The sequence below is a fragment of the Melospiza georgiana genome, chromosome 29, assembly GCF_028018845.1.
Source record: "Melospiza georgiana isolate bMelGeo1 chromosome 29, bMelGeo1.pri, whole genome shotgun sequence".
NCBI classification, from domain to species: Eukaryota; Metazoa; Chordata; class Aves; order Passeriformes; family Passerellidae; genus Melospiza; species Melospiza georgiana.
The window spans coordinates 5,254,145-5,272,971 of NC_080458.1; the positions used below are offsets into that span (position 1 = coordinate 5,254,145).

Consider the following 18,827-nt stretch of genomic DNA (forward strand, 5'->3'; position numbering starts at 1 on the left):
ATTATATATAAAACACTTTGGATACGAGCTGTGGCCTGGCCTGTGAGGCGTACGGGGAGGGGGGGGGGGTCGGGATCCCGGGATCCCAGGGGGGAAAAACACCGGGAACCGGTGAGGAGGGGTCCCGGAGGGAGACACAGCCGAGTCCCGGTGTGAGGAGAGGGGGTGTCCCGGTAAAGGAACTTATCTCACTGGGTAAAGGAAAGGGGGTGAAAAGTTGGTTGGGGGGGTACAGGCAACGTCTTGAGGCTGCGGGACCCCGGTAAAACCGGATCTTGGAGGACTGTGGGGCTCCCGGTGCTCCCGGGAGTAGGGGGGGAACATACCGGAGGGGTACACTGAGGGGGGGTTCGGGTTGGAGTGCCACCCCGGGTGTCAGTGCGTGGAAGGGGGAGGTGAGAAGCCGCTGGTGGGGCCACGGGGACCGCCCCGAGGTGCGGGAGTGTTGCGGGACCGCCCGAAACCGGAGCCCCTCACGGCGTGAGGGGAAGCGCGGGCGTCCCGGTAAAGGAAAGGGGGTGGAAAGTCGGTTGGGGGGGCACAGGCAACGTGTTGGGGCTGCGGGAACCCGGTAAAACCGGATCTTGGAGGAATGTGGGGCTCCCGGTGCTCCCGGGAGTAGGGGGGAAACATACCGGAGGGGTACACTGAGGTCCCGGTGAGGCGGGGGTCTCGGGTTGGATACACCGGTATCCCGGCAGTCCTCGCGTGTCAGTGCGTAGAAGGGGGAGGTGAGAAACCGCTGGTGGCGCCACGGGAACCGCCTCGTGGTGCGGGACCGGCCGAAACCGGAGCCCCTCACGGCGTGAGGGCAAAGCGCGGGCGCCCCCTCAGCGGGCGGGGCGTGGCCTGTCCGCGAGGAGGGCGTGTCCTCTCTTAGCCCCGCCCCCTCAACGTCCCTCCCTGCTTTGGAACGCTCGCGCCACCAACGGCTCCCCCCCGCGGCCGCCCACCCGACGCTTGACGTCATCGCGCCGCCGCGCTGCGTGCGCACGCCGCGTCCCCCGCGCGGGCGCAGAGCCGCCATGGAGGCCTCGGCGGGCGGCGGCGGCGCCGGGCCCGGGCGGCGCTGGTACTTCAGCCGCGAGCAGCTGGAGCGGAGCCCATCCCGCCGCGCCGGTCTGGACCCCGACAAGGAGCTCTCGTACCGGCAGCAGGCGGCTAACCTGCTGCAGGACATGGGGCAGCGCCTCAACGTGTATCCGGCCGCGCTAGGCCGCGCTAGGCCGCGGGTGGGAGCGGGGCGGGGCGGGGAGAACCGGGAGGGAGTGAGGGGAGAGCCGGGAGTCGGTACCGGGAGAGGCGGGAGGGCGTGCGGGGAGAGCTGAGTGTTGTGGGGATCGGGGAGAGCCCGGTTCCAGCTCGGTGCTGGGTGTCAGGAAGGCCCGGGCGGTTCTCGGGGCGGGGAGAGCCGGGCCCGGGGAGAGCCGGGAGTCGGTACGGAGAGAGCCGGGAGGGAGTGAGGAGAGAGCCGGGAGTCGGTACCGGGAGAGCTGAGTGTTGTGGGGATCGGGGAGAGCCCGGTTCCAGCTCGGTGCTGTGGTGTCGGGAAGGCCCGGGCGGTTCTCGGGGCGGGGAGAGCCGGTAGTCGGTACGAGGAGAGCCGGGAGGGCGTGAGGAGAGAGCTGAGTGTTGTGAGGATCGAGGAGAGCCCGGTTCTAGCTCGGTGCTGCGGTGTCGCGAAGGCCGGGACGGGGAGAGCCGGGACCGGGGGGACCCGGGCGGGAGTGAGGAGAGAGCCGGGAGTCGGTACCGGGAGAGCGGGGAGAGCTGAGTGTTGTGGAGATGGAGGCGAGCCCGGTCCCGGCTCGGTGCTGCGGTGTCGGGAAGGCCCGGGCGGCTCTCGGGGAGGGCAAAGCCGCTTTTTCCCGTTTTTGGCTCGGCAGATCGCGTTTGGGGCGCGGGGAAAGCTGTGCTGGAGTGTTGGAGAGGGAGAGCTTGGAAAGGGAGCTCGGGTGCGCCGAGCCCGGTTTGGGATCCAGGAGGTTTTGGGAAGGGAAAACACAACCGGAGAGGGGAGCAGGGGCAGCCGAGCCCCTTTGGAGACCGCGGAAATTCCGTTCCAGGAGCAGGGAAAGCTGCGCTGGTGACTCGGGGAGGGCCGGCCCGGGAGTGGGGGGAGCCGAGCCCGTTTTGGGATTGAGGAAATCCGGTCGGAGGAGTGGGAAAAGCTGTACTGGGATGTTGGGAAAGCTCAGCCCGTGAGTGCCTGGGAAAGCTGAGCTTGTTCGAGGATGAAGGAGATCCTAAAAAGGGTTTTGGGAGCAGGGAGAGCTCTCTTGGGGTGTTGGGAGCTGGGATTGAGGAAATCTGGTTAGAAGAGTGGGAGAAGCTGTACTGGGGTGTTGGGGAAGTCAGCCCATGAGTGACTGGGAAAGCTGAACTTATTTTAGGACAAAGTAATTCCTAAAAAGGATTTTGGGAGCAGGGAGAGTTGTGCCTGTTTGGGGTGGAGGAGACCCCATTTTGGGAGCAGGGAGAGCTCTCCTGCAGTTTTGGGAGCTGGGATTGAGGAAATCTGGTTAGAGGAGTGGGAGAAGCTGTACTGGGATGTTGTAGAAGCTCAACCCACGAGTGACAGGGAAAGCTGAGCTTGTTTGAACATCCCAAGAACATCCCAAAAAGGATTTTGGGAGCAGGGAGAGCTGTGCCTGTTTGGGATGGAGGAGACCCCATTTTGGGAGCAGGGAGAGCTCTCCTGGGGTGTTGGGAAGGCTCAGTTTAGTTATGGGGAGCACTGAACCTGTTTTGGGATTGAGGAAATCCGGTCGGAGGAGTGGGAAAAGCTGTACTGGGATGTTGGGAAAGCTCAGCCCGTGAGTGCCTGGGAAAGCTGAGCTTGTTTGAACATCCCAAGAAGATCCCAAAAAGGATTTTGGGAGCAGGGAGAGCTCTCTTGGGGTGTTGGGAAGGCTCAGCTTGGTTATGGGGAGCACTGAGCCCGTTTTGGGGTTCAGGAGAGCTGTGTTAGGATGCAGGGAAGTGCCCTGGGAATGAGGGGAGGCTGTCCCATCTTGCTGTTGGTGTGTGGGGCTCTGTTCCAGGGGCTCCCCTGGGTGTTTTGGGGGGTCTCTGTGCTTTTCCTTAACCCCATTGCCAGCTCCCAGCTCACCATCAACACGGCCATCGTGTACATGCATCGCTTCTACATGGTGCAGTCCTTCACCCAGTTCCACAGGAATGTGAGTGCTGGGCTTTGAGGGGTGCTGGGAACCCCCAAATCCACTCCTGGGCAGGGGAACCCACCTTGGGAGGAGTTTTGGGAAGGCAAAGGGACCCTTTTGTCCCTCCTGTTGGTGGCCAGATCTGAACAGCCTTAATTCCTTGCAGGAATATTTTAGAATCCACTTGGTTTATTTCTTTTCATCTTGAATTTGGTGACTTTTTAAGCACACAGAGCATTTTCCTCCACAGTCAGTGGTGCCAGCAGCTCTTTTCCTGGCAGCCAAGGTGGAGGAGCAGCCAAGGAAGCTGGAGCACGTCATCAAGGTGGCACATGCCTGTCTGCACCCCCAGGAGCCTCTGCTGGACACCAAGAGTGAGGTGAGGATGGGGAGGAAGGCTTGGGGATATGCTGGGAGAGCTGCAGGAGTGGGGATGGCATTGGAATCTTGGGGTTCCTCCACCTTGCTGAGGTGCTCAGGGGCAGCTCCTCCATCCAAGAGAGATTTGGGTTTCCCCCATCTGTGCAAAGCTTTTTTTTTTTTTTTCTCCTCTGCTGCACATCTGGATCCAGGTGTGCTGTGTGCCAGTGTCTGCAGGAGGAGCTTCAGTGTGGGAGAATGTGCCAGCATTTGTCTCAGTGGGTTAAAAATGTTGCTGGTCCCTCATCTCTCCTGGAGCTGAGCAGTGACTCCTGCTGGAAGGGGCAGCTTTTTCCATGGAAATTGCCAGAAAATTAAAAAAAAAAAACAGGAAAAGCTGATTCCTGCACTGCTCCTGTGGGGGATCAGCACCCAAACACTCTGATCCCTCTTTCTTAGAATCTCCAGACGTTTTGGGTTGCAAGGACCTTAAATCCCATCCCATTCCACCCACCTGCCACAAGCAGGGACGTTTTCCAATATTTCATTTTGCTCTGAGCTCCATCCAGCCTTGCCCTGAACACTTGGAGGGAATCTATTCCAGTCCCCCCATGCAGGGAAATTCCCATTTTCTTCTTGGGTGTTAGGAATGTGCAGGCTTGTTCAGGAAATTCCCATTTTTCTCTTGGAGAGAAGGGTGTTAGGAACGTGCAGGGATAAGGAACATTTTTAACTTTGTGCAGGTTAAAAACCTTCCTGATCCCTCATCTCTCCAGCCAGCCCCTTTTAGCTGGAGCTGAGCAGTGAGTCCTGCAGGAAGGGGCAGCTTTTTCCATGGAAATTTACAGAAAATTTAAAGCAAAAAAGGCAGGAAAAGCTGATTTTTTTCATTTTCCATCTTGCCCTGAGCTCCATCCAGCCTGGCCTTGAACACTTGGAGGGAATCTCTTCCAGTCCCCCCATGCAGGGAAATTCCCATTTTTTTCTTGGAGAGAAGGGTGTTAGGAATGTGCAGGCTTGATCAGGAAATTCCCATTTTTGCCTTTCAGAGAAGGGTGTTAGGAATGTGCAGGCTTGATCAGGAAATTCCCATTTTTCTTTTAGGAATGTGCAGGGACAAGGAACATTTTTAACTTTGTGCAGGTTAAAAACCTTCCTGATCCCTCATCTCTCCAGCCAGCCCCTTTTAGCTGGAGCTGAGCAGTGAGTCCTGCAGGAAGGGGCAGCTTTTTCTATGGAAATTTGCAGAAAATTGAAAAAAAAAAAGCAGGAAAAGCTGATTCCTGCACTGCTCCTGTGGGGGATCAGCACCCAACTCTCTGATCCCTCTTTCTTAGAATCTTTCTTAGAATCTCCAGACGTTTTGGGTTGCAAGGACCTTAAATCCCATCCCATTCCACCCACCTGCCACAAGCAGGGACGTTTTCCAATATTTCATTTTGCTCTGAGCTCCATCCAGCCTTGCCTTGAACACTTGGATGGAATCTCTTCCAGTCCCCCCATGGAGGGAAATTCCAATTTTTGCCTTGCAGAGAAGGGTGTTAGGAATGTGCAGGGATAAGGAACATTTTTAACTTTGTGCAGGTTAAAAACCTTCCTGATCCCTCATCTCTCCAGCCAGCCCCTTTTAGCTGGAGCTGAGCAGTGAGTCCTGCAGGAAGGGGCAGCTTTTTCCATGGAAATTTACAGAAAATTTAAAGCAAAAAAGGCAGGAAAAGCTGATTTTTTTCATTTTCCATCTTGCTCCGAGCTCCATCCAGCCTGGCCTTGAACGCTTACAGGGAATCTCTTCCAGTCCCCCCATGCAGGGAAATTCCAATTTTTGCCTTGCAGAGAAGGGTGTTAGGAATGTGCAGGATTAATCAGTGCCTCTCCATGAGTAACCTGCCTGTCCTCTCAACCCCAGGCTTACCTGCAGCAAGCCCAAGACCTGGTCATTCTAGAGAGCATAATCCTACAGACCCTGGGTAAGTTCCTCAGAGCGACCGGACCGACCCCAGAGCCAGGAGAATTCCACAACAAAACCTGTTTTTAACATCAATTTTTCAGGTGGAACCCGTGCCAGGCTCGTTGCTGAGAGATTTAAGTGTGGTTTGTCACTTTTTTGGGGTTTTTTTTTTCCTAAAAAAATCAGGATTTCTGCTGTTTGGACGCTGTTTTTTGTCCTGGGTTGTGCTTTCCAGTTTAATTATAGAATGATGGAATGGTTTGGGTTTGAGGGGACTTTAAAGAGCATCCAATTCCAGGCCATAATACTCCAGTTCTGTTGCAGGAAGCAGTTTGTACTGAGAAATGTCTTAAAAAATGGGTTAAAACTGAATATTTTGATTAAAGAATTAAATAGGGGGAAAAATCTCCAGAGCTCAACAAACCAGGAGGAATTTCTGGGTTTTGGATTGTGACTGGTGGAGCTGGTGCCCTGTTTCTTTATCAAATGTACTGTTCAAAGTGATGTTCACTAACAAATATTCTGTTTCAGAGGCAGTTTCTAGGTAGATTTTCCTTCCAAAAGAGCAGAATTTGTTATTCCTGACTGGACTCAGAGCAGACTCCGTGTCCCTCCATCAGTGTAGCTGTAAGCCACAAACCTGTGGCTAAACCCAGCCCAATTCTGCAGCCTCTCAATTCTCCAGGGACCTTCTAAAACCCCCAAATTCTCCCAGAACATTCTGCAGATCTGCTGTGCACATGGACCAGTTGGAATTTTTATTTTTTTTTCCCCTTTTTCAAACAGAATTCCCAAAGTGAGGAGGAAGCAGGAGCCAGGATTAAACTCAGTTGTCCTCAATGCTTTAGGCCCATTCAAAGGGAAAACAAATCTGCTTCCTCTCAGCTTTTTGGGTGAGAGAAATCCCTTGGAGCAGATGCCATTGTGTTTGCCTTCCTCCCAGCTGCTTCAAGAGGCTTTTGTCTTGCTATTTTTAAAAATTCTTTAATGGTTGTTTTGTTTCCAGTGAGGCCTTTCAGAAGCTGGGAGGTCTGGCAGCAGCAGAAACTTTCTGAGTTTGTAGCTGGACAAATTTGAGGCTTCTGGATACAGGAAAAAAAAATAGGTTCCTCTATTCCTGCAGGGCTGTGGGAGGGAAGGGATGCAGGAAAACACAAATCCAGGTTCTGATGGATCTTTGTCTGTGTCCTTCCAGGCTTTGAGATCACCATTGACCATCCTCACACCCATGTGGTGAAGTGCACCCAGCTTGTCCGAGGTGAGAGGGGAATTGGGAGGGGAAATAGGGGGAAATTTCCAGCTGGGATTGCTCCAGAGCTTCCCAGAACCTGGAATGGGTTGGGTTGGGAGGGCAAGGACAATTCCCACTTCTCTTGGTTGTTCCAGCTTGGGCCTTGAACACTTCTAGAGATGGGGCAGCCACAGCTTTTCTGGGCAGTCAGGGCCTTCCCACCCTCACAGGGATTTCTTCCCAGTTTCCCATTTTATTTTTATCTTTTCCAAATGAAAAAAACATTCCCCCTTTTCCTGCCACTCCAGAATCCCACTTCAGCTCTATTGGAACCTGAAAAGGCACAACAGGGTCACCCCAGAGCTGAAAATTCCCAATTCTCCAGGCTGAAAATTCCCAATTCTCCCAGGTTTTCTTCCCAGGAGAGCTGCTTCATCCCTCTGATTCTCAAAGGGATCCCTCACAGGGAGGGATTTCTTCCCAATTTCCCATTTTATTCTCCCTTTTCTAAGTGAAAAAACCATTCCTGCCACTCCAGAGCTTATTGGAATGTTAAAAGCCACAACAGGGTCACCCCAGAGCCTTGTCCAGGCTGAAAATTCCCAATTTTCCCAGATTTTCTTCCCAGGAGAGCTGCTCCATTCCTGTGATTCTCAAAGGGATCTCTCACAGAAAGGGATTTCTTCCAAATTTCCCATTTTATTTTTATCTTTTCCAAGTGAAAAACCATTCCTGCCACTCCAGAGTCCCACTTCAGCTCTCTTGGAACCTGAAAAGCCACAACAGGGTCACCCCAGAGCTGAAAATTCCCAATTTTCCCAGATTTTCCTCCCAGGAGAGCTGGTCCATCCCTCTGACTCTCAAAATAAAGGCATTTTTAGATGATTCAGGCATTTTTAGATGGTTTTTAGACTCTTCTGAACCACACAAAGCTCTCAGTGAGCAGCAATTCCCCAAATCCTTGTGGCTGTGGCCTGGTCAATCTGTGGGTGGCCCATGGTTCTTGCACTAAAAAAAACATGAAAATTATGCAAATAACACCCTGATTGTTCTTATTTTTATTTTTTTTTTTCTTGCAGCCAGCAAGGACTTGGCACAAACTTCCTATTTCATGGCTACAAACAGGTTATTATTTTATCATTTTATAATTGGTTGATCATTTATCTTGCTGCTCCAGAGGCATTGCTCAGCTGGGAATCCCACAGGAAGAGCCTTGAGGAAAGGTTCCATCCATTTTTTCTGCCAGCTGCTGGGTAAAATGAGCTGGAAAATAAGGCAGATGGGATAATCATGAGCTTCACTGCTTATTTAATAGGAATTTAGATGTGAAAGTTTGCAAAAAAAACCCCAAACAAATCAAAAAGATTGAGGGGGAAATGAGTATATAAATTTTTTCTTGCTTATTCCTGGGTGTTGGAGAGTTTTCACTCAAGCAGGTGCTGTGGAAATTGGCCACAAATATGGTTTGTACCCCAAAAAAAAGGCTGATCTGGGGCATAAATGAAGAAAAAATCAAGCACAATTTTTTTGTATGGGTTGTTTTACCCCTAAGTTTTCCCTGGAAAGAAAAATCACTCCAAAGTTCTTATTTTGGGTTGTTTTGTCCCTAAATTTTCCCTGGAAAGGAAAATCAGCCTTAAGTTTTTAGTTCTTCTTGTTTTGTCCTTCAGTTTTCCCTGGAAATGAAAATCAGCCCCAGATTCTTTCTCTGCTTTGTTTTGTCTCTAAATTTTCACTGCCAGCTTGATGCCAGGATTTTATTAGGATTATTACTAAATTTAATTATTAATTAAATTTTAATTTAATTAATTGAATTATTGATTAAATCAATAAATAAAATCATTACTTTTATTCGGATTATTTCTAAATTTAATTTCCTGGATTATCATCTCCAGACAAATAATGGAGTTCATGTTTGGAGCAGCCATGAAAAACCCTGAATTTTTAGGAAATTACAGGGGGAAAAGTGGTTTAGGTGCTAACACAGGTGAAACTGCAAGGCTGGAGATTCCTCCCTAAATTTTCACTGCCAGCCTGATGGCATAACTTTTGTTGAGATTATTTCTAAATTTCATTTCCTGGATGATCAGCTCCAGACAAATGGAATTTATGTTTGGAACAGCCATGAAAAACACTGAATTTTTAGGAAATTACAGAGGGAAAAGTGGTTTAGGTGCCAGCACAGGTGAAACTGTAGGGCTGGAGATTCCAACCTAAATTTTCACTGCCAGCCTGATGCCAGCACTTTAATTAGGATTATTTCCAAATTGAATTTATCATCTTCAGGCAAATGGAGTTTGTGTTTGGAACAGACATGAAAAACACAGAATTTTTAGGAAATTCAAGGAAAAGTGGTTGAGGTGCCAACATAGGTGAAACTGCAAGGCTGGAGATTCCTCCCTAAATTTTCACTGCCAGCCTGATGGCATCACTTTTGTTGAGATTATTTCTAAAATTAATTTCCTGGATTATCATCTCCAGACAAATAATGGAGTTCATGTTTGGAACAGACATGAAAAACACTGAATTTTTAGGAAATTACAGAGGGAAAAGTGGTTTAGGTGCCAACACAGGTGAAACTGTAGGGCTGGAGATTCCAACCTAAATTTTCACTGCCAGCCTGATGGCATCACTTTAATTAGGATTATTTCCAAATTGAGTTTATCATCTTCAAGCAAATGGAGTTTGTGTTTTGAACAGACATGAAAAACACAGAATTTTTAGGAAATTCAGGGAAAAGTGGTTGAGGTGCCAACATAGGTGAAACTGCAAGGCTGGAGATTCCTCCCTAAATTTTCACTGCCAGCCTGATGCCAGCACTTTAATTAGGATTATTTCCAAATTGAGTTTATCATCTTCAAGCAAATGGAGTTTGTGTTTTGAACAGACATGTAAAACACAGAATTTTTAGGAAATTACAGAGGGAAAAGTGGTTTAGGTGCCAGCACAGGTGAAATTGTAGGGCTGGAGATTCCAACCTAAATTTTCACTGCCAGCCTGATGCCAGCACTTTAATTAGGATTATTTCCAAATTGAATTTATCATCTTCAGGCAAATGGAGTTTGTGTTTGGAACAGACATGAAAAACACAGAATTTTTAGGAAATTACAGGGGGAAAAGTGGTTGAGGTGCCAACACAGGTGAAGCTGCAGGGCTGGAGATTCCTCCAAGCTCAGTCTGGGAATGTGATTTCCCTTTTCCACCTGGGAGGTGTTTCCTGCTCACCTTCAGTGTTTGTTGAAGATGTTTTGTGCTCCAAAGGGCACCCTGTGCATTTCCACCCTCAGGAATGTGCTGGTGCTGATATTTGGGTAAACACAGCCCTAAAACCTGGTTTATCCCTGCAGCCAGAATTTCCAAGCCATGGGATTAGGAGTTAAGGCTGTAATTGAGGGAAATCCAGGCAGAAAGTGTGAGAAGAGCTTTGGTTTTACCTGAGAAAACCAGTTCTGGCATGAACTTGAATTAATCCTTGTGTTCCCTTTGGTTTCATTCTGGCAGGGTTAAGTCTCTTTGTTGTCCTTGAATTTCTCTCTCCCAAGGTTCTGAATTTCTCTGGATAAACCCAAAATCCATAAAACATGAGGATTTTTGGTTGTAGATGCCAAACTTCAACTTCTCCACTTTTCACTGATGGGAAAGGTGGTGAGATGGTGGCAGAATCCCCAAAAGGCCCATCCAGGAGTGGGCAAATCCCACATTCAAGATTTGGTTTCTGTGTTTCCTTAAGCTCTGATGTCCTCAAAATCCCTCAGTTCTGGTCCTGGTGCTGCCCACACACTCCCAGCACTCATGGCCATGTGGAAAATTAATTTATTAATGAAAATATTTCCTAGATCACCTGGCTCAGGTTCTCTTCAGCATCAGGTGTATTCCCTAAAAATCCTTTGGGAAGGAACAGACCCTTCCTAAAGCTGCTCCTTGGGTGCCATCTGGGAGCTGTGCTTGGAATTTTTCTCCCCAAAGCAGAGGTGGGGCTGGCAGGACTGACTTTTGTCCTTGGAGATCCCAAATTTTCTGTAGCAAAACAGGGATCAACAAGGAAACCAATGGAGGAGATGCCAAATTTTTCTGTAGCAAACCAAGAATGACCAGAGATGGAGAAAATTCCCAACTTTCCTGTAGCAAAACAGGGATGAGCCAAAAATCAGACAAATTTCTCTTCATGAGCAGAGCTGGGGCTGGTGCCCAGTGATTTTTCCCCCTTGGAGGGGAATCCCAAATTTCCTGCATGAAAAGAGGGATAAACAGGGAAATTGATGGAAGAGATCCCAAATTTCCTGCATCAAAACAGGGGAATTGGTGGAGATCCCAAATTTCCTGCATCAAAACAGGGATAAACAGGGAAATTGGTGGAGGAGATCCCAAATTTCTAGTAGTAAAACAAGGATGAGTTTCTCCTCAGAGCAGAGGTTGGTTGGGGTGACTCAGCACTGATTTTCTTTCTTTTGGAGGAGATCCCAAATTTCCTGCACCAAAACAGGGAAATTGATGGAGGATATCCCAAATTTCTTGTAGCAAAACAGGGATGAGCAAAAAATCAGACAAATTTCTCTTCATGAGCAGAGCTGGGGCTGGTGCCCAGTGATTTTTGCCCCTTGGAGAGGAATCCCAAATTTCCTGCATGAAAAGAGGGATAAACAGGGAAATTGATGGAGGAGATCTCAAATTTCCTGCAGTAAAACAAGGATGAGAAGATTCTCCTCAGAGCAGAGGTTGGTTGAGTGACCTCAGCCCTGACTTTCTTTCTTTTGGAGGAGATTCCAAATTTCCTGTAACAAAATGGGGATGAGCAAAAAAACCAGACGAATTTCTCTTGATGAGCAGAGGTGGGGCTGGTCCCCAGTGATTTTTCCCCTTTGGAGGGGAATGCCAAATTTCCTGTATCAAAAGAGGGAAATTGGTGGAGGACATCCCAAATTTCCTGTAGCAAAACAGGGAAATTGGTGGAAGAGATCTCAAATTTCCTGCATCAAAAGAGGGAAATTGGTGGAAGAGATCCCAAATTTCCTGTAGTAAAACGAGGATGAGTTTCTCCTCAGAGCAGAGGTTGGTTGGGGTGACCTCAGCGTTGATTTTCTTTCTTTTGGAGGAGATCCCAAATTTCCTGCATCAAAAGAAGGATAAGCAGGGAAACTGGTGGAGGAGACCCCGAATTTCCTGTAACAAAAACAGGGATATGTTTCTCCTCAGAGCAGAGGTTGGTGGGGTGACTGATTTTCTTTCTTTTGGAGGAGATCCCAAATTTCCTGTAGTAAAACAGGGAAATTGGTGGAAGAGATCCCAAATTCCCTGCATCAAAACAAGCACGAGTTTCTCTGCAGATCCCCAGTGACTTTTCCCCTCTCAGAAAATCTCCCAAATTACCTCCACACAAAACCTGCTGGAGAGAAGCAGAACCCCAAACTCTCTGTTTAAAAACAAGCCCAACCAAGCTGTGCTGGAGCAGGATGGAGCTGCCTGTGCCCCAGGGTCCTTCTGGGGTGCTCCAGAGGGCCACAATCCCCCCAAAATCCCGCGTGGATCTGCAGCTCAGGCGTGGGAGTTGATGGATTTTTGTTTTCTCTCCCGGTGACGTCAGCCTGCACCTGACCACCTTCAGCCTGCAGTACACCCCTCCCGTTGTGGCCTGCGTCTGTATCCACCTGGCCTGTAAGTGGTCCAACTGGGAGATCCCAGTCTCCACGGACGGCAAGCACTGGTGGGAGTACGTTGATGGCACTGTAACTCTGGAGCTCTTAGATGGTAAGTTTGGGAGAGAGAGGTGTTGTGTTTTTTATTCCTCCCCCCTGCAAAAGGCAGCTTAAAAATTATTTTGGCATCGTTGGTCCTGGGTCTGATGGTTCCAGCATCACCTCATGGGCTCTCCAGGAGTTTCAGGGCTTGGTGAGGTTTTCTTCTGTAGCACCACAGAGGAATGAGTTTGAACAGGTCAGATTGTCAGGATGTCCCTCCTGGCGCAGCTCCATCCCACCAGTAGCTCCATGTGGCAGATGAGGGGGTTTGTCCTGCTGGACTGGGGCCGTTCTGACCCTCCTGCTTGGCTTTGTGTCTCCTCTGCAGAACTGACTCATGAATTCCTGCAGATCCTTGAGAAAACTCCCAGCCGGCTGAAACGGATCCGGAACTGGCGGGTAAGAACCTCGGCCACGGGCTGGGATTCCTTGGGGAATCACCGTGCAGGACAGCAAGGGAGGGAGCTGTGTGTGGGATTGGGATACTGTGGGTGATGCTTGTGGTGCTGAAGTTCATCTGTTGTGATTTAACTTGTACAGAAATTGTGTGTGGAATTGGGATACTGTGTGTGGTGCTTGTGGTGCTCGAGTTCATCTGTTGTGATTTAACTTGTACAGAAATTGTGTGTGGAATTGGGATACTGTGTGATGCTTGTGGTGCTCGAGTTCATCTGTTGTGATTTGTACAGAAAATGTGTGTGGAATTGGGATACTGTGTGTGGTGCTGAAGTTCATCTGTTGTGATTTAACTTGTACAGAAATTGTACAGAAATTGTGTGTGGAATTGCGACACTGTGTGTGATGCTCGTGGTGCTCGAGTTCATCTGTTTTGAATTAACCTGTACAGAAATTGTGTGTGGAATTGGGATACTGTGTGTGGTGCTGAAGTTCATCTGTTGTGATAGAACTTGTACAGAAATTGTGTGTGGAATTTGTATACTGGGTGATGCTTGTGGTGCTCGAGTTCATCTGTTGTGATTTGTACAGAAATTGTGTGTGGAATTGGGACACTGTGTGTGATGCTTGTGGTGCTCGAGTTCATCTGTTGTGATTTGTACAGAAATTGTGTGTGGAATTGGGATACTGTGTGTGGTGCTGAAGTTCATCTGTTGTGATAGAACTTGTACAGAAATTGTGTGTGGAATTGGGATACTGTGTGATGCTTGTGGTGCTCGAGTTCATCTGTTGTGATTTGTACAGAAATTGTGTGTGGATTGGGACACTGTGTGTGGTGCTCAAGTTCATCTGTTGTGATTTAACTTGTACAGAAATTGTACAGAAATTGTGTGTGGAATTGGGATGCTCATGGTGCTCGAGTTCATCTGTTGTGATTTGTACAGAAATTGTGTGTGGAATTGGGACACTGTGTGTGGTGCTTGTGGTGCTCGAGTTCATCTGTTGTGATTTAACTTGTACAGAAATTGTGTGTGGAATTGGGATACTGTGTGTGGTGCTGAAGTTCACCTGTTGTGATTTAACTTGTACAGAAATTGTACAGAAATTGTGTGTGGAATTGGGACACTGTGTGTGATGCTTGTGGTGCTCGAGTTCATCTGTTGTGATTTAACTTGTACAGAAATTGTGTGTGGAATTTGTATACTGTGTGATGCTTGTGGTGCTCGAGTTCATCTGTTGTGATTTGTACAGAAAATGTGTGTGGAATTGGGACACTGTGTGTGATGCTCGTGGTGCTCGAGTTCATCTGTTGTGATTTAACTTGTACAGAAATTGTGTGTGGAATTGGGATACTGTGTGTGGTGCTGAAGTTCACCTGTTGTGATTTAACTTGTACAGAAATTGTACAGAAATTGTGTGTGGAATTGGGACACTGTGTGTGATGCTCGTGGTGCTCGAGTTCATCTGTTGTGATTTGTACAGAAATTGTGTGTGGAATTGGGATACTGTGTGTGGTGCTCAAGTTCATCTGTTGCGATTTAACTTTTACAGAAATTGTGTGTGGAATTTGTATACTGTGTGATGCTTGTGGTGCTCGAGTTCATCTGTTGTGATTTGTTCAGAAATTGTGTGTGGAATTGGGATAATGTGTGTGATGCTCATGGTGCTTGAGTTCATCTGTTGTGAATTAACTTTTACAGAAATTGTGTGTGGAATTTGTATACTGTGTGATGCTTGTGGTGCTCGAGTTCATCTGTTGTGATTTGTACAGAAAATGTGTGTGGATTGGGACACTGTGTGTGGTGCTGAAGTTCACCTGTTGTGATTTAACTTGTACAGAAATTGTACAGAAATTGTGTGTGGAATTGGGACACTGTGTGATGCTCGTGGTGCTGAAGTTCATCTGTTGTGAGTTAACTTGTACAGAAATTGTGTGTGGAATTGGGATACTGTGTGTGATGCTCGTGGTGCTCGAGTTCATCTGTTGTGATTTAACTTGTACAGAAATTGTGTGTGGAATTGGGATACTGTGTGTGGTGCTGAAGTTCATCTGTTGTGATTTAACTTGTACAGAAATTGTGTGTGGAATTGCAACACTGTGTGTGATGCTCGTGGTGCTCGAGTTCATCTGTTTTGAATTAACCTGTACAGAAATTGTGTGTGGAATTGGGATACTGTGTGTGATGCTTGTGGTGCTGAAGTTCATCTGTTGTGATTTAACTTGTACAGAAATTGTGTGTGGAATTGGGACACTGTGTGATGCTTGTGGTGCTCGAGTTCATCTGTTTTGAATTAACTTTTACAGAAATTGTGTGTGGAATTGGGACACTGTGTGTGGTGCTCAAGTTCATCTGTTGCGATTTAACTTTTACAGAAATTGTGTGTGGAATTTGTATACTGGGTGATGCTTGTGGTGCTCGAGTTCATCTGTTTTGAATTAACCTGTACAGAAATTGTGTGTGGAATTGGGATACTGTGTGTGATGCTTGTGGTGCTGAAGTTCATCTGTTGTGAATTAACTTTTACAGAAATTGTGTGTGGAATTTGTATACCGTGTGATGCTTGTGGTGCTCGAGTTCATCTGTTGTGATTTGTACAGAAAATGTGTGTGGAATTGGGATACTGTGTGTGGTGCTCGAGTTCATCTGTTGTGATTTGTACAGAAATTGTGTGTGGAATTGGGACACTGTGTGTGGTGCTGAAGTACATCAGTTGTGATTTAACTTGTACAGAAATTGTACAGAAATTGTGTGTGGAATTGGGATACTGTGTGTGATGCTTATGGTGCTGAAGTTCATCTGTTGTGATTTAACTTGTACAGAAATTGTGTGTGGAATTGGGATACTGTGTGTGATGCTCGTGGTGCTCGAGTTCATCTGTTTTGAATTAACCTGTACAGAAATTGTGTGTGGAATTGGGACACTGTGTGATGCTTGTGGTGCTCGAGTTCATCTGTTGCGATTTGTACAGAAATTGTGTGTGGAATTGGGATACTGTGTGTGGTGCTGAAGTTCATCTGTTGTGATAGAACTTGTACAGAAATTGTGTGTGGAATTGGGACACTGTGTGATGCTCATGGTGCTCGAGTTCATCTGTTGTGATTTGTACAGAAAATGTGTGTGGAATTGGGATACTGTGTGTGGTGCTCAAGTTCATCTGTTGTGATTTAACTTGTACAGAAATTGTGTGTGGAATTGGGATACTGTGTGTGATGCTCGTGGTGCTCGAGTTCATCTGTTGTGATTTAACTTGTACAGAACTTTGATTTTCCAGCTGCATTAGCAGCCCTGCTTCCAGGGGTTGGGAATTTTTCCACAAGGAGGGATGGGAGCAGAGTGGATCTGTCTGTAAAGAAGACCTTGCACTGTCCAGCTGAGCTGCTTGGATCACACCAACTCCATCAACACCCCTGAGTAAACACCCACTGATCTGTTTTAATTCCAGGCCTCTCAAGCAGCCAGGAAATCCAAAACCGACGACCACGGCGACGACGAGAACCTGTCGGAGCAGACAATCCTCAACATGATCTCCAGGAACAACAGCTCGGACATGAACATCGCCGGCCTCATGAGCATGTCCACATCCTCCACGGCCGGAGCAGGGCCGGCTCTCCCGGCCTCCACCGATTCCCCCGGGGAGCCGAGGGCCGCCGACCCATCCCAGGCCGATCATTGGCACCCCCTGGCCAAGCTGGACGTCCACAGGACTAACGAGGCCACATCAGGCACTGAGCACCAGCAGCAGGATGGTGCTGCTGCTGCCTACCCCAAGCAGAGCACCAAGAACGCGCCCTCGGCCAAGGTGTCCCTCAAGGAATACCGGGCCAAGCACGCCGAGGAATTGGCGGCGCAGAAGCGGCAGCTGGAAAATATGGAGGCAAACGTGCGCTCCCAATACGCCTACGCCGCTCAAAACCTCCTGGTGCAGCAGCAGAGGGAGAGGGAAGGGCAGCAGGACAGCAACCCCTCCCCAATCGTCCTGAAAATCCCCAGCACGGGGCAGGAGAACCCAGGCAGCGCCGACAAGGGTGACAAAGCTCTCAAGATGAGGATCCCGGCGGTGGCGGGAGGCGGGGAGAGGCCCATCGCCTCCAAGCAGGAGGATATCAAGATGCGGCTCAAAGTGCCGGCTCCCGGAGACAGACACAGCTCTGCAGACACAGAGAGCAGCAGCAGCAGCAGCGGCAAGAGCAGGGAGTACAAAGAGAAGCACAAGGGCCACTCATCCAACCACCACCACCACCACCACAACCACCACTCGCACAAACACTTGCACGCCCAGCTCGGCGCCGGCCCCAGCACCGCGCCCAAGCGCCCGGGGGACTCCAAACACGGCGCCCAAGCCGGCGCTGCCGCCGCCCCCCACAAGGGCTACGGGCCCCTGGCACCCACCCGCAAAAGACCCCTGCCCGAGGAGCCCCCTGCCATGCCCCACGAGCACCAGCCCAAGGTGGGCAAAGTCTCCAAAGGGCCCGGAGTGCCGTTCCCGTATGCCCACCTGGCCGGGGCTGCCCACCTGGCCGGGCACAGCTCGGATTTAGCGCAGCCCAGCAAAGCTCGGGGCGCTCACAAATCGGACAAGGGGCCCTCGGGGGCCAACGGGCACAACGTCAGCCAGGCCAGTGACTATCAGGACACGGTGAACATGCTGCACTCGCTGCTGAGCGCTCAGGGCATGCAGCCCACGCAGCCCCCAGCCTTCGAATTCCACTCGTACGAGCTCCTGAACCCCCGGGCTTCCAGCGGCTCCAGAGCTGCCAGCAACACGGACAAGCCCCGACCGCCCCCTCTGCCCTCGGAACCGCCCCCTCCGCTGCCTCCCCTCCCCAAATAACCCCTCCCTCTTTTTACTACTGAGTCCAGAGCCCGAGCCCGAACCCTGCGGGGCTTTTCTAAGGGCTTTTTGATCTCCACTGCCTCACGAAGAACTTATTTTATTATAATATAACTTTTATTATTGATATTTAGTTGTTAAAAGCTGTGAAAGGATAAGGAACCCTTTCTCTATTCCTCCCTTTTTCCCCCATAGGCTCCTCCAGTTAGTGTTGGGCTTTGACCCCCCCATCTGGGGAACGTGGGGGATATTTAAAATATGTCACAGAAAATTTAAGATGTTTTACAAATAATTTAAGCATTAACTTATATCTCAGTGGTTTGGTTCCTTTTAATTTCGAGGGGCTGTGGCAGAGCCTGGGGGGACTTTTGGGGGAGGTTCCATTTGAGGCATTGGTGTTGAGTTTTTGGAGGGATGGGAGCTGGGTTGTGTTTCCTTGCCCCTGCACCTGTTCTGCTTTGAGATTCTGTCTCCATCCCTTGCTCCCTTCCTGCAGATCCCTGGATTTCCTCTGGAAAAATCCAGGATTCCCACTGGGATCTGGGATGAGAAAGTGCCAGGCTGGTCCTGTAGGCACCATGCCCGGGGCAGCCCTTCAGGGAATCAATTGGCACAAGGCTGCGCCCAGCTGAGCTGGGAGCAGCTCCTCCTGAAACCTCAGCCCAGGGCCAGGGGACCTGCCAGGGTTTGGGTTGAATATTTGAGGAAAAAAGCCCTATTTCCTTTTTTAGACTTGACTTTTCTGACCTTCAATAAATGGGTGGTCTCTGGATGCTTTTGGGAAACTCTTGTTCCATGTCGAGCTTGATTTTAGGAGGAACTGCTGCTACCAAACCCCCTCCAAGGATCTGGGCACTGATTTGGTCCAGTTTTGGGACCAATTCTTGGGATTTCAGGCCCATCCCTTGCTTCCCTTCCCAATTTTGGAGCCCCTCTTGGAGGCGGCTCCTCCCGGGATGTCGTGGCTCTGTCGGTTCATGGCTCGGGAAACCGGGAGGGCACCGAGTGGTGCCGGGGGTGCCCAGGGTGGTGCTGTGGGACCGAGCCCAGAGCATCTCCTGACCCGGAGCCAAAACCCGGTCCCGCCTCGTTCCCCCTCTCCACCCCCGGTTTTGGGGCCGGTGTCCTGGCCCGGTATGCGCCCCTGTCGTGGCCCGGGA

At 49.5% G+C, this 18,827-nt stretch overlaps 1 protein-coding gene across 1 annotated transcript; it reads left to right on the plus strand.

Annotated features, from left to right (window-relative positions):
- The first annotated feature begins 1,025 nt into the window (after positions 1-1,025).
- CCNT1 (cyclin T1) lies at positions 1,026-18,437 on the plus strand. Its single transcript, XM_058042111.1, has 9 exons — positions 1,026-1,198; positions 3,101-3,182; positions 3,415-3,543; positions 5,431-5,491; positions 6,668-6,730; positions 7,783-7,828; positions 12,285-12,448; positions 12,767-12,837; positions 16,279-18,437. The coding sequence occupies exons 1-9, from the start codon at positions 1,026-1,028 to the stop codon at positions 17,665-17,667; spliced, it is 2,178 nt and encodes a 725-aa protein (XP_057898094.1). The 3' UTR covers positions 17,668-18,437.
- The last annotated feature ends 390 nt before the right edge of the window (positions 18,438-18,827 follow it).

Bases quoted from the DNA above. Each gene is read 5' to 3' on its own strand.
- CCNT1 (XM_058042111.1), top strand. From the start codon at position 1,026: ATGGAGGCCTCGGCGGGCGGCGGCGGCGCCGGGCCCGGGCGGCGCTGG. The intron at 3,544-5,430 runs GTGAGGATGGGG...TCTCAACCCCAG, and splicing joins TGCTGGACACCAAGAGTGAG to GCTTACCTGCAGCAAGCCCA. The intron at 5,492-6,667 runs GTAAGTTCCTCA...GTGTCCTTCCAG, and splicing joins CATAATCCTACAGACCCTGG to GCTTTGAGATCACCATTGAC.